General features: G+C 41.2%; 1 protein-coding gene across 3 annotated transcripts in view; it reads left to right on the top strand.

Annotated features, from left to right (window-relative positions):
* MTMR12 (myotubularin related protein 12) overlaps nucleotides 1–7,679 on the top strand; it is a 312,654-nt gene extending 304,975 nt beyond the window's left edge. For all 3 annotated transcript variants that reach the window (XM_030193003.1, XM_030193002.1, XM_030193004.1), the window contains one exon: nucleotides 6,329–7,679. In XM_030193003.1, coding sequence (XP_030048863.1) covers nucleotides 6,329–6,904 — 576 coding nt within the window. In that variant the 3' untranslated portion in view covers nucleotides 6,905–7,679. The remainder of the gene's footprint in view (nucleotides 1–6,328) is intronic.
* Nucleotides 7,680–16,128: the final 8,449 nt, after the last annotated feature.

Here is a 16,128-nt window from a genome sequence, read left to right as displayed (position 1 = left end):
CATGGATAGTCAGACAGTTGCCCTCATAAGAACTACTGCTTTGTCAATTACTCTTCCCGTTGTCCCAGATTAGAAGGATTTGTAGATCATCACTCCCTGAATTAAATGAGTTAGATCGCATTTATGTTACACTTTATGAAGAAATTAATTTTAAAGCTCTGTTCATGTGGCATCATCTAGATCCAGGGTTATCAATCCCTGGCACAGGTGCTACTTGCTTTCTGAATTTATTAAAGCTGGCTTTATGGTGCCTAGCAGGTCATGCCAGCTTCAAACATTTATTTATTTGTTTGTTTGTTTGTTTTATATCTTTGGGCTGACTATGTTGATTTAAGTTTAGAAAATGTTCACAGTACTGCCATCAATACTAGTTGAGGACCAACATGCTGGGCAGAGGCCAGAATCCCCTAGCAACAGTTGTTATTTGTGATGGCTTTTTTTCCCCATTTGCTTTAATAGAATGGGAGTAACTCCCTACAGCGCTCAGCCCTTGCCCATCTCAACCTGCTGCAGCATTCCAGTATCTCTTATAAATTTGTTGCTGGATATATGTACTCTGTCAAAACTTGGCCGACCTCGAGGAGGAAGTGACGTCACCCACGAAGATGGCGGCTTAGCGATCTGGCTCCCACTCACCGCAACATAAAAAGCACGAGGTCTCCCGATAGCGATATCGCTGCTGCCGGTTTTCGGGCCCCAAAGACAGCGGAAGTGCGGGTGATCCGGGCGACGACGAGCACACAAGCTGAATTAAGCCAATTCGGCTTTAAAGGAGGGATACCGGTGAACCGAGAGGCGGGAGCAGGAGATCCTCCCCCACGCGCCAGAAGGCCAACGGATGAGGCGTCCCAGAACAGCCCATGTCTTTTTGGAGAGAATGTGGAGCAAATGGCGGCGGATCCCTTAGCTGAATTAAAAGAATGGCTACAAGAAATTCGAGCGGATGTGAAAGTGGTCCGGGCGGAGCTGGAGACGCTGGGCTCTGACCTCCGCGGCAAAATCAGAGAATTAGGAGGCCAAATTGAGGAGGTAGAAACCCGGGTAGAAGAGCATTCGGAGGAGCTCGGGTCCCTGGATCCGGGCGGTTGCAGATGTCCGATTGGGCCAACAACAACTGGCAGAGAAGCTGGAGGACCTAGAGAATAGAAGCTGCCGCCACAATCTACGCTTCAGGGGCATCCCCGAAACCCCGGAATATACTGACTGTGAAGCGGTGGTCCAGAAAGTGGTGAGCGCCCTGTTGGGAGAAGCAGGTACCCCATTGGAGGCGGACACAGTCGGCTTGGAGCGCTCCCATAGGTCTCTGGGCCCAGCTAGAAACAACTTGCCTAGGGACATCGTAGCATGCTTTCAAGATTACAAGCTAAAAGAGCGGGTGTTCCAGGCTGCAAGACGCCTCCAAAGCTTCAAGTGGGACACATATCCAATAGAGATCTACCAGGACCTGGCAACCGCCACCTTGAAACGCTGAGCGGAGTTGTGGCCGGTCACGAGGCGCCTGCAGGAGCTTGGCATTTGCTACTGCTGGAAACATCCTTTTGCCTTAGTATTTTATAAGGAAGGCCGGATGCACCAGGTGAAAACACTTGCTGAAGCCCGAGTAATGCTACCGGAGGCACAGCAGGAGGCACCCCAGGAGAACATCGGGAGAGCCAACAAGAGCAAGAGCCAGACGCCCCACTCAAAGTGGCAGCGCGTGGGCAAAGGACATAAGCGATTGCAACGCCAGCAATCTGCTGGCCAACGCACATGACTGTGGGTAAGGGGGACTAATGACATGCTGAGGCGAGCCAGGGGGTGGCCTGACATATGTTCAAAGGAACTAGCTGCATAGACCTCTTAAGTTAAGTTTACATTGGCTTGGATAGTTGTTGTCGGGAGACCTGTTATGTTATGAAGTTGTAAAGGTATAATGATAAGGTGAGTGGAGAGATGAGTTGCTTCCTCCACTAGATACTTCTTCTTAAATGAGGGAGGATCAAGGTGAACTTGAGAGGAGGGGGGTGGGTGGGAGGGCGGGATTACGAGGAGGGGGAATAAAGGGTGGGGGAATGAACAACAACAGGGAGTGTACGGTTGATGAGGGTTGTAAGCATGCAGGAGTAGGCTCCGGGGGCCCACAGAAGATGTAGTGATTCAGGATGTAACATTGGCGCTTCTGAATGTCAGGGGCCTCAATGTGTCTATGAAGCGGCAGCTTCTGTTTAGGGAGCTAACCCGTTTAAAAATAGACATAGCCCTGATTCAGGAGACTCATTTAAAAAAGCAACATGAGGGGTTGTGCAGGCATCGTCACTATCCGCACATTTTTTATGCATCCAATACCCTAGGCTCCAAAAGCAAAGGTGTCATGGTGGCATTCAATGACTCCTGCCCGTGGCAGATCCAAAAGGTTATCAGGGATAAGGGTGGTCATTTTCTTTTGATGATCGTGCAACTGGGGACACAAAAGTACACTATAGTTATTGTATATGGGCCAAATGAAGATCACGGGGGGTTTTTCCACCAGCTGGACCAGATACTCCTGACACATGGGGAGGGACATGTGTTAGTGGGGGGTGATTTTAATATTATCCCTAATCCACAGTTAGATAACTCCTCCCCAACAGTAAAATATGTCCGTCGGGGGCGGGAGTCTCTCCATGCCTTTATGGCCAAGTGGCACCTGAGTGATATTTGGAGGCAGGCCCACCCCACCCAGCGGGACTATACCTATTTCTCTTCGGTCCATAACTCTAGCTCACGTATTGATTTTTGGTTGGGGGACCCTACTGTCATAGGAAAGGTAAGGGACCAGTGCATCGAGCCACATACGTGGTCAGATCACAATCCGGTCATCCTAGTGCTGAAGATCCCGAAGGGGCGACAGACTGCTCCACAGTGGAGATTGGATGATGCGTTGCTGGCTGAAATGACCCATGTGCTCCAATTTGAAAGGCTTATTAAAGAATATATCCAACTTAACGATAATGGTTTCCCCAGGGATGCTTTGGGAGGGGTTTAAGGCGGTCATAAGGGGCCACTTTATTGCTTTAAAAGCTCATATCCAGAGGGAAAGAACTCAAGCAGAGGAATCCGCCCGCAAACAACTAGCCCAAGTGGAGGGACTAATTCGCAGACGAGACCCTGGAGGCCCATCACAAAAGTTATTAGACCAAGCTCATAACCTTAGGCAAGAGATTCGAGAACTCCAATTAGCTGACATCTCAGAGCAGTTGCAAAGGGTGCGCCAAGCGCATTTTGAGTCTGGCAACAAAGCTAGTAGGCTGTTAGCGCATAAATTAAAACAACAGGCAAATAGAACGCATATAACACGCCTAAAAGATGAAAATGGGGATGGCACGACAGACCCGGAGGCCATACAAGCAATCTTTAAGCAATACTATGAGAAACTGTATACTCCTGACATTAACCCGGAGGAGTGGAGATTAATGCTTTCTTAGATAGGGTTCATTTGCCAACTCTTACAAAAGGGGCACAGGACCGGCTATCTAGGCCAATCGAGCTGGAAGAGGTTGAACGCGCTATTAAGGAGCTGGCACCTAGTAAGGCCCCAGGGCCAGACGGGTTTACGAATAAGTTTTACAAAACCTTTGTAACTCTCGTGGCCCCTATGTTGCGGAGGGTGTTTAATGACCTAGGCGAGAGGGGGGTCTCTGCCGGAGACTTGGCACTTAGCAAATATTGTAGTTCTGCACAAGCCGGGCAGGGACCCCCAATTGAGCAGCTCATATAGGCCTATCTCCTTATTGGGGGTAGACTATAAAATCTTTACCTCCATATTGGCGGCCCGCTTGCAGCAATACCTCCCGCAACTAATCCACGAAGATCAAGCAGGGTTTATACGTGAGCGCCAGACGTTCGATAACATTCGCAGGACGCTCCACCTTATTCAGTATGCTAACATCAAAAAAACTCCCACTGTGTATAATCTCATTGGACGCGGAAAAGGCGTTCGACCGGATACACTGGCCATTCCTATTTGCCACACTGAAGAGGGTGGGCATCTCCGGGGATTATTTACATTGGCTCTCCCTGTTGTATAGGGCGCCTACAGCTTCGGTAAGAGTTAACGGGAGTCAGTCGCCTCCATTTCTATTGAGGCGGGGAACGCAACAGGGCTGTGCCCTGTCACCCCTCCTTTTCACCCTGGTGGTGGAACCATTGGCAGCTTACATTAGATCTCACCCGAGTATCAGGGGAATGAGGTTGGGACAAATAGAGACCCGGATTTTATTGTTTGTGGATGATATCCTCCTCACATTGACAAACCCCATCAGGTCACTTCCAATCATAGGGGCGGCCCTGTGGGACTATGGCTGGGTGGCTGGATTCAAAGTTAATATGGACAAATCAGAAGCACTAAATATCACTATACCAGCAGATCAAGTAGAGGAGTTGAGGGTTACTTTTCCCTATCGCTGGGCACCCAAATATATCAAATATCTAGGGGTAAACATAACACAAAGGTGGGAGGGCCTATATGAGGCTAACTTCCCAGCAAAACTACGGGAGCTTCTACTAGAGTTGGATAAGTGGGAGGGCCTAACAATTTCCTGGATGGGCCGGATCAAAGCGGTTAAAATGATTTTATTGCCCAAAATGCTATATCTATTTATGGCGCTCCCAATCTCGCTACCCAATAAATTTTTCAGAGGCCTGCAACGGCGGGTATTTTCCTTCATTTGGAAGCGAAAGTCACCACGGGTGCAGAGGTCAGTAATGCATCAGCCAAGAGCACATGGGGGGATGGGAGTGCCTTCGTTCTTGCTTTATTACAGGGCGGCCCATCTTCGAATATTAGCTGAGTGGCACCAGGGGAGGGTGAGGACATGGAAAGATATGGAGCAGTCTTGGTGTAAGTCCCACCCGCTCAAAGCAATACCTTGGCTACTTGATAGAGTGTTAAAAGGGATAATAAAAGTGGTCCCCCCCAATTGTGGGTTGGCCACTTATTATATGGAGTAAAATCCGTACCAACTTTCTCCGAGGGCGCAATTTCTTCTTACACATGGCGATTCGGTATGCGCCAGGTTTTGGCCCGGGATCTGCAGATCAATGCTTTAAGAATTGGGAACAAAGGGGTCTATGGGAATTGGGCCAGGTATGGGAGGATGGGGAGCTTCTCACATTTGAGGAAGTGCAGGAGGAATATGGGATTCCTGCCTCCAATGCTTTCCAATTCCGTCAATTGAGGGATTTTATTCTGAGACGCACAAAGGACGAGCTGAGTCTAGAGGAAACACAGCTAGAGCGGGCAATGGTTGGAGGAGGTGGAAGAGGGGGGATATCTCGGCTTTACAAAGCACTTCTCCTACAATCACGCCCCATTCTGTACTATACTCAGAAGTGGGAAGAAATATTAGGGGCTCCATACGAATACCATATATGGGAAAGGGTGTTCATGTCCTTACTTAAAGTGTCAGTCTCTAATACGTTGGTAGAAAATGGCTACAAAATATTATATTGCTGGTACTATACACCACAGAGACTAGCCAAGATGTTTAAGGGAGGGTCTGCTCTCTGCTGGCGCCAGTGTGGTATGGTGCGGGATGTGGTCCATGTTTGGTGGGCTTGCCTGCAGGCTCAACAATATTGGATGAGAGTGTTGAAATTGATCGCTAGCATAACAAAAATTGTTTTTCCCATGAAAATAGACCACTGCTTACTACATATAAGACTGCAAGGCAGCAAAAAGTACGCGCACCAATTGGCCACCCAGATACTGGTGGCCAGCAAACTAGTGCTGGCGGCGGCATGGAAGCAACAGACTTTACCGGGCCTAAAGGCGATCCTGCGGAAATTGGACTGTATTCAGTTGATGTCTAAGCTGACTGCTATGCGATTGGGTCGACTCATACCCTATCATCGAGTTTGGGACCCATACACGGAGTGGTTGGCACAACCGGACCCTAACTTGTCAATCAACTAGGAGGGAGGGAGGGAAGGAGGGGGAGGCGGGTAGGGGAAGTATAAACAGTTGGGCAAAGTTAATCTAAAAGTGTTAAAAGTATAAGTTGGAAATTATCCGGCTGAATATTTGCAATTATATTTGTATGTTTGATTTTCATTTAATAAAATAAAAAAATAAAAAAAACTTGGCCGACCTCCTAGTCTAGATCATGTCACACTAAAATAGACAGCCACAGATTTCTTTGCACTGCAAACATTCATGTCACAGCCTTGCTGTTATATATTTCTACTGCTACAGATGTCATAAATTGTGCTCAGTATCTGTAATAAAGCATGTTTTACATTTTACAGCAAAACTTCAACTGACACATTTAAGGTGTGACTTTTAATTTCTTTTTCTTTTTTTTTTCTTAAGCATCAGCGACAGCTTTCTCTGCCACTTACCCAAGCTAAAGCTTCTCCTAAAAAAGGATTTTTCAGGGATGAACCTGGTCCTTTTATTAAGAATTTCCTAAGCAAAAGAATCAGCAAGTTGATGAGCTCCTCTGATGAGGTACCCAACAGTTGCCGAGAGTTCTATGACAGCTGGCATTGCAAACCTGTTGACTTCCATGGACTACTGCTCCCTCACGTTGAAGGGCCACTGATACAAATCTGGGCACAGCGGTGCTTACGGTGGATTCCAGATGCTCAGATCCTAGGTGGGGGCTTAGTTGCCATGGTATCTAGAGTTATGGAAACCATAGAGGAAGTAGAGAGCCTACGGAGAAAGCTAGAAGAGAAGCAGGCCACTAGTAGCTCTATCACCAAGGAAACAGAGGTTATGGCCATGCTGAGGAAGTCTGCCCGCTTTTCTTCTTTGTACCCCTTTGCTTTACTCAGCAGAATTTCTGTCAAGCCAGTTATACCAACCAGCACTTGGAGGGGACTCGAAGAGGAGGATGATTTGGTGAAGAGGGACGATGAGTTTATTGACTTGGGCAACATTTAAGGTTTTACTGTAACAAATTTAGGTTTGATTTCACAGGACATGGAAATGCACAAGGGGAACAAGTTCTACAATGTATTTGTTTACACACAGGTTTAAATGTATAAAGTTTTCCACCTTATCTAGGACTTTCTCTTTCTCAGGAGTATCTGTATCCAGTGCTGGTCAGTGGTGTTTCTTTAAAATTAAAAAAAAAAAAAAGTAAATCAGAAGATAACTTCAAATGTTTTGCAGTAAATAATTACACAAATGCTGCTAAAACTTGCTAGGGAAGAGGCATGAAAAACATAAGCAAAACTGACATGCTTTTAGAAAATAGATGAGGGAATTTATGTGGTCCTTTTGGCTGATGGATATAAATGTAAGGACATTTGCTAATTACCTGAACATTTGTCTGTTTACCCACAGTCTTTCTCTGTTCAAAGTACAAGTGCTTTTTCTGTTCAAAGTATAAGCTTTGTCCATTGCATGCACTTGATTGTAGAAGTAGAAATTGGCCTACATGGGTACTGCCCTCAGGTATTTGAGCTCTCAGATATTCTCTGTATGTATGACTTATTTTCTTTGTTTGCAGAGAGAGCTATTAAACATATCTATATATTTTTGAGTGCCATTGTTAGAGGGAAGGATCTATTGCATTTACAGGAGAGGTGTTAATTCCAGATAGGTCACCCTAGGGAAAGTGACTTATTAATTCAGACATTCCATTAGAACATAAGTATTGCCATACTGGGATAGACTTGAAGGTCCATCAAGTCCAGCATCCTGTTTCCAACAGTGGCCAAGCCAGGTTACAAGTACCAGGCAAGATCCCAAAATAGTACAATACATTTTATACTGCTTATCCTAGAAATGCCCAGATCCTAAAAAGCATTGAATTTTCCCCAAGTCCATTTTAATAATTGCTTATTGTCCTGCTGTTTAATAATGGTTTATTATCCAACTGTTTCAGCAAATCCACAGTAAATTATATTCCCAAGGCTATCTTAAATCAGAATATAAACATTTAGACCATATGTATTGTGTTCATTTAGAAGCAATCACATTGGCCAAAGCTTTTTGTTGAGATGGCTTGCAGAAGGTAACTGAGTACAGGGAGGGACATATGAGATGTGTAAGATCAAATGTTATCTAGGTTATTTTTTGGCATACAGTATTACAGTATAGAATTATAAACTTTATAGATCTGTTCTATGCAGTATCTTAAATCTTTATGGATGTTCCTGCTTTTTCTATTTAAGAAATGTTGAATCAAAAAACTATTTGGGTAGCTTCTGCATAACATAGAAACTCGGGGAATGACTTTTTCAGATCTTGAGAGCTTGATGTTTGTTCCATGGACACCTTGCAAAGCTTTGGCATGAAGAGGTATATTTGGATTTGATATTTTAAGTCTGCATGACCAGATATCAAATGTATCTGGTTATGAAGATACCTACAGAACTCTACTGATTTGATTGGTATTTTTGTGCACCTGCTAAAAGATCTCATGTTGTATGTTTTTTTTTACTACCCTATTGCTGGTTACATCTAAGGAAAGTGCAATTATAAAATGTTTCCTCTAATAGGAAGATTAAATTATGATGTGAATACGGAATTGAAAATTATGGTATCTTCAAATGGCAAAGCAGTGCCAGTATTTTGGGTAAGCCATCTGAGTTCCTTTCCTTTTCTTTATGGTAGCATGAACTTGGTTAAATATGTATATTAGCACAGCACCAGGACAACTTTGTCCATGCTGTCCATTTATTTCTAGCAATTACCATCCACTGCACTTACCAACTTAGGGTCTGATTTGAGAAGTCCAGAAAGGTGCCTGTTTTATAAGGGCAACATAAGCAGCATCTGTGTAATTTATAAAAACACACAAAAGGCAATGCACAAATTCATACCTGCTCTTTAAAAAGTATAAATGTGTGTTTTTACACTTGTACGTGCATATTATATATAAAGAGTATATATGTGTATATCAGAATGCTTCCTTTGCTTCACCCAAACTATGCTCCCTGGGGAGTGCCTAAGCACAGGTCGCATAAAAGTAGGTGTACACTTTCCATGCAGATATTTTACATGTGTAAACGGTTGTACAATTTTATAAAAGCTCTCTTCTGTGTAGAAAACAAGCTTTATTCATGAAAAATGCTATATAAAATGATCCCATTAATGATACAAAGTATCAAATGCAAAAATCTTGTTTGCTCTTGGATGCGAGCATTAAACAAGTGTTAGTACATAATTACCTTTCCCCTTGTAAATAATTACTAATAAACATTTGATAGCCATATATCACAGTTTACTTCCTTTTGGAACTAATTGATGTCTTAAATTGACTAGCTATGAGACAGGCCATTTAGATCAAGATTCAGAGGAACCTAACTTCATGTCAACTTGTGCATATACAGTAGTATTTTATGCATTGTATTACATCATTTTGCTATAGGATTTTGAATCATATAAAGTGTTACTGTGGCAATAATCTTCAGTATGTAAGGAAACGCTTTATACATGAAACTAGACTACTTTGAAAATGCTGACGTTTTTCCAATTTTCAGCATCATGTTGGATCTAAAATTGAAGTTCTGGATCATGATTTTTTTTTACCTGTTTGTTTACCTGATACATCATTTCTTTGTGTATATTGCAGTTCATGGTTCAACACCACTTGGAACATTTATCATTTTCATATTCCATTCCATTTTTCCCACCTTTCGTTTTATTCCATGTTGTTTTGACTGTCTTCTTCAACGATGTATGCCTGTTTCCATATCTCAACCAGTTTAGTCTCATGACTAGAGTAGGATTACTTTGCTTCCTATTAGGACAGCTCCTGAAAATGTTTTCTGGCTTATGGCGTGATTGCATTTCATTTCTGAAGTCTGCATTTGGTGAGAGAGATTTGGGTCTAGTGGAAATATCCAAATCTGGCACTAAGCCATACAGGATAAAAAAAATCCGGGAGCTAAACTGATTTTTCATTTTATGTGAAGTATATTATTTGTGAACGATTTCTATATAAAATAGAATCATATGATAAATGTGTACAATTGTGGTGATATTCTTGCATACCAGAAAATTAGTGAATTCTGTGTAGTTTTATTTTATGATATATTTTTCTGACCAGTTCAGAGGTATGTGACTCAGGTGATCATTTTCAAAGTACGTAGACTTACGAAGTTACATAGTAATCCTCCTCCACATATCCCAGACACAAAATCAGTTTTTTTAGGATTTCCTGAGGGTTACTGCTTTAAAATCGATTAGACATTTTTCTGTCTCTCTTCCCTACCAAATGGCCTCTTTCTGGAACTCACTACCTCAAGTTCTACAATGATCACAATATACTATATTTATAAAGAAACTGGAAACCTTTCTGTTCCCGTGAATTATCTTAATTGTTGTACTTTTTCTTGTTTTTCACTTGTTTGAATTTGTAATTCCCATAAATTGCATGGGAATACATTTAAAACAAATAGGAGGAAATATTTTTTCACTCAAAGAATAGTTGAGCTCTGGAACTCATTGCGGAGGATGTGGTAACGATGTTTAGCGTATCTGGGTTTAAAAAAGGTTTGGACAAGTTCCTGGAGGAAAAATCCATAGTCTGTTATTGAGATAGACATGGGGAAGCCAGTGCTTGACCTGGGATTGGTAGGATGGAATGTTGCTACTAATTGGTTTCTGCCAGGTACTTGTGACCTGGATTGGCCACTGCTTGAAGCAAAATGTTGGGCTAGGTAGACCATTGGTCTGACTCAGTATGGCTATTCTTATGTTCTTATTGTATCTTTTCTCTTTGATTTTGTAATCTGCAGTGAACTGATAACGCATATGGTGGGCTATAAAACATGTTATAATATAATATAACTTTGTAAGTCTCTGTGCTTTTGAAAAAGAGCCTCCACATGTTAGATATTTGTGTGCCTCTATATTTTCATACTTCAGTTTTGTAGACTAGAAGTCATAATGCTTTGCTAACTTAAGGCCTTCTTTTATCAAGCCATGCTAGCAGTTCCTGCACGGCAATACCGATGAAGCCCATTCAAAGTGAATGAACTTTGTCGGCTTTACTGCACTGGGGACCATTAGCGTGGTTAAGAGGCCCTAAATGGTATTGAAATCAAGTTGATCTTCTTTCTGTGCATTCACATTAATGGAAAAGACAAATTCAGTTTCAAAGTGTGTAATATTTGGTAAAAAGCAGTGTGTTTAAGATAATTGCTAGAGCAGACATTCATCATGTTTTGATTCCAGGAAACATGTGGTGCTCCAGCAGTTTTTTATTAAAGTGATGATTTTTTCTACTAATTCAATCATAGGTTTTGGTTTTATTTTTTTTTTTTAATGGTTCACTTCTTGAAACTAATATCTTCTTGTTTACGGTTTGGTAAGATTTGAAATCAAGAATTTTAAGAGGTTAATCTAAACTAAGCTTAGTAATTTTGACAGAAAAGGATAAAATATCAAGTTTCATCAGAGCTGTATAGTGGTGTTCAAAAGTCTGGGATAGGTTATTTGCAATGTGGACATTTAGTATCAGTAGCATTCATTTCACTTATTTTCCAAATTTGTGTTTAATATTCTTTGTGGCTTCTTCACACAATGATTCTGTAATGCAGTTTGTCATACATGCATGTTAAATATGTGAAACAGCATAGAACATATTACAATTTGTGCGGTTCAGCCACTATTGAGTGCTCTGTGCATGACACTATACAATTAAAATAAAGGTATTTATTTTTTATTATTTTAAATGTGGCAAGAAAATGGCCACTTGGGTATGTGTTAGGGTTCGTATTTGGTAGGTAAGCCTTTAGTCTTGCAGATGGCCTTGCATTGTCCTGACATTGAATGGACCAACTTTAGAAGATGGCGACTGGTGAACACTTGATTCCAGGCTGCAATGAGTCTCCTGTCAGTTCTCTTTGATGCAGGATGCTGCTTGGATATTTCCAGTGCTATTTCATGTCTCAAGTTCTCGATTGGATTCAAGTCTGATGATTGGATTAGCCAATCAAGGGTAGAAATCTTCTTAGATTTCTTCTAGTCAACAACTGCTTTTGTTCAATGGAATGGGGCATTGTCATCCTGGAGTATGTAGTCACCTAGAAAAACTTTCTCTGTTGATGGGGAAATCTACATAGATTCTGTAGAATCTAGAAGCATTGGATTTAGATTAGTGGTAGGGAAGAGGCGCATGATTACTGAGTAAATTGACTTCTGTTTGTATGTATGTTTGGCAGAGACATTCAAACATTCTTGCTTGCATTCTTCACATAGAAATTACCTTAAATATGTGTGAGATTGGTCTTCAGAGGCAGAAAGTGTTCGTCACTGTAAAGTACCTTTTCTACATCCGTTCATCCATTTTGAGAGGAACTTCCTTGCTCACTTGACACTGTGCTTCTATCAACAGCAGCTTCTTCTTGCTTTACATCCCCTCAATCCACATTCCAGGCATCTTCTACCCATTGTAGAAGAAACTCACTCCACAATTGTCAAACCACTTCCTGATTAGCTGAGGTGAGCTTGGTGTCAGAATTAATAAACTGTAATTGGCTGAAGCTGGATCCACTTTTGCTACAGGATCTATTTCTGCTTAACTTTACTATTTGCTAAGCAGCGGACAGTATGAATGCTTATCCAATGTACAAAATTAGTTGCATTTGAAAGAGGAGTGAACACAAACACATAATATATGATGTTCCACCATAACATCTATGGTTATATGAAAACTTGCATACTGAAGCTTCAAAAGAGCATTGAGAGCTGCGTATTCCAGATTTTTACACACCACTGTAAAATAAATACAAGTTGTTTAGCTGCATTAGGTGCAGGAGCCAAAAATTGGGAAGGGGGTTGGATAACATTAATATTGTCAAATACAGCTATTATAGGCAATTAGTGTTATAAACTTAGGAGCTCTTTTAACTAAAGTGCACTAAGCAGTTAATGCGTAAATTAGAATGTGCTAACTCCATATTATGTTAGGGGGCGGCAACTAGGTGGGTCCTAGGCAAAGAATAGGCATGGACTGCAAACTACAATTAGCATACTGTACTTACCATTTTAGCAGTTATCACAGTTTCACTTAGCACCTCCTCACTAATTGTAACCAGATTTATGCATGCTAATGGAGTTTTCAGTGCAGTAATTGCAAGAGGACATGCTAGGCATGCATACAATAATTCCCACTCAGCCTTTGAACTTGGCATGTTTTAATTTTTGCTGTTAAGATGCATTAAGTGCAAAAACATAGCACTTTAAAAGACCTCCTTAGTCTCATCTAGGGTTGAGAACCTCTGGTAAGAGAGAGCCATTGCTTAAAAAGCTCAAGTCTTACTTCCTAAAAAACATGTTTATAAAAGTGCCAGAGCTAGTTACTAATGCCTTCCCTTTCATCAGTCATTAAAGACCTCCTCGTTCTTATAAAGCTGCTGTTTAATTAGTTTGGGAGAAGCCTTGTTTTAGCTCCCTGCTCTGGCAGGCTAGGGCATGCCCAGGTCAGAGCCAGTAATTGAGCAGGATGAAAATTCCTGTTGGCCAGCAACATATTTGCTATGTGATTGTATTATTTAAATGAAGAGTTTATGTTTCAGCCATGACAACACATGCTCCCCCAACCCCTCCCCCCTTGTACCTGGAAGCAGGAGGAGGGAGTAAGCACTCCCATCTCCTGCAAGTGCCGCCTCAAAACGGCGGCACCCTGTCTGATGCATCCCAGGTGCTTGCAGGCGTCATTTTGAGGCAGCGCTTGCAGGAGGAGGGAGTGCTAACAAAAGAGTTAGCCTATCTTTCATAGGCTTATGTCCTGGCAGTGCCTTTTCCTTCTGTGTAATGAACGTCCTCTTTGGCATTTTCTTCCAAAAGAGGCCAGTTTCATCAAGTTGAAGACTTGTTGGGGGATGAATCCTTCAGCCTCTACGTAATCTTTGAATTCAGACACAAATTTTTCGGCCCCAGACTTGTCCAAACTTGCACCTTCACCGTGCCTAGTAACACTGTGTATTAGCACTCGCGCCGGATGATGCTCACACAACGAGAAACAACGCCACACTGAGCAGGAGAACGCGTGGGTCGCCCTTTGTTTTCACAAAATTAGCAGTGAGGTCATGTAGGCACACCGATGAAATCCGAGACAAATTTTTCACAGAAAAAATCGACGATAACCGAAGTCAACGAAAACCGAGGTATTACTGTACTTCCTGATTTCTTTCTTGGGTGATTCATGCTATAGTAGTATTTTGTGTTGGTGTAATGGCTTCGTGGGGTTCTGAGAGATTTTCACACTAGTAGTCCCATTCATGATAAAAGCATGGTGGGTGCAGTTAAGTTAATGGCTTACAAAGTACTTGAATTACTGCACAAGCCGGAACCTACCATTCTAGATGCAATTGGACAAGGAGCTAAGATAAGTCCCTTTAATTTCATCTATTTGACACGTGAGGACGTCGATATATTAGGACGTTTGATTAAGAAGTTCCTCCTTTGTTCTTGCTGAAAAAAAACTTCAACTCAATTACAAAAAAAAAAGAAAGAAAGGGGTTTTTTGTCGATTACTTTTTCACACTGTGTGCGGTTGACAAATGTGTTCATGCTGCAGTTTGATGAGACTTTTCCCCCTTAATTCATAGAGACACCCTTTCACTGCAAGTGAGTGGTTTGAGATCTATATACATGACATTCTTTCTCTTGGCAATAAATGCAGTCTTAAAGGTGTAGGATGTTTAAAATGCAGAATTTGTGTATATGAAGGTGCATGGCTGGAAATCGTTATAAAAATATGAAGACTTTTTAATTAGAATGTTTAAGGGTATTTTGTTTAAGAAAGGATCTTGTGATGTTTGATACTGATCACAGAGAAAATGCTGTCATTTAATAAAAAATATTTGTAGTTTTTATCTTTGGCAGATGCAGAAGAATATGCTTGGAAAACTGATTTATATAGATGTTTTTGTAAATATTGAGAAACTTTATATATGGAGATAGCTTTACAGGAAGGGTATGCATTTATAGATCTGTTCGGAATTGTATTACTTACTTATATGTTTTGTTTAGAGGAGCACAACTGTTCATGGATTTTGAACTTTGTGTTGATACTTCTTTAAAACACTTTAAACATTTTATAGTGGCTACTCATATTTTAATTAACAATTACATTTCTTAGATTTAGGAGAAAAACGTTTGTAAGAAAAGCATGGCACACTCTTGTAGGCTTGCCACACAATCATCCTGCCAAACATATTGCAAAAGGCTAAGTCTGATATGCTGTCTTTTTTTTGTTTGGGTTTTGTTTTATTTTTGTAGTTGTTGTTTAAGTTTAACAAAAATACTTGGATTCAAAATTTCACGTTCATGCTTGGGAGTTCTAGATTTCTGTTATACCTTCAAATTTAAAAACTGAAGATATAAATATAGAACATCACTCTGCTTTCCGCAGGTTTTTAAGGGATCAAATAAACTGAAAAGTAGAATTGTTTTTGACAGTGAGTTTAAATATTCACTGTTTTATTTCTTAGCTAAAATATCCAATGTAAAGCACCATGATGCTTTCCTCTTTGAAACACTGGTAAAATATATTTGAAGGGTGGTTCAGCTTTTGAGTTAATTTTGGTTTGTTTTTTGTCAGCAGTTCAAAAAATGAGATTGCTGTTTTCGTTGTGAGTTGGTATTTTTTAATTATTATTATCAGACTAATGTAATTAATAGATGTTTGTGTATTCTATGTGGTCTTAGACGCTTTATTTTCACCCAAAGAAAGGGTTCTGTATGATCTATTAACAGCATTTGTACTACAAGTTATTTGGATTATTCTTACGCTGACGTAATAAAAGATTAAAACATTCCTGGGCCAGCCTGGTAGCTCAAATGGTAAGTGTTGGACACCACTGTAGGGAAGATCCTTAGTTCAGTTTCTAGGTCAGGACACCTGCTCCCTAGCTTGGTGGGGCAGACTATAAAGGCAGCATTCATTGTCCTGGGAAAGGAGGAGGGATTGTGGTCATTGTTGTAAAGCTTCAAAGAGTCATCTCAGCTCAAGATGGTCTCTTCATGTACCCAGCTGAGTATGTTCAGTGAAGGGAAATATAAATAGGGGCACATTCCCTAGGTAATGCAAATGAATGCGCTTAGTATGAGATCCCAACTTGGTTCCAAATTCAAAAGGAGAGAAAAACTGAGCAGAAGAAAACTGATGAGTAAGTAAGAAAAATGACTTATAAAGATGACTA

This window comes from Microcaecilia unicolor, chromosome 2, assembly GCF_901765095.1.
Source record: "Microcaecilia unicolor chromosome 2, aMicUni1.1, whole genome shotgun sequence".
NCBI lineage: Eukaryota > Metazoa > Chordata > Amphibia > Gymnophiona > Siphonopidae > Microcaecilia > Microcaecilia unicolor.
Note: the sequence above shows the minus strand (reverse complement) of the source record. Positions and strands in the feature narration are given on the sequence as shown.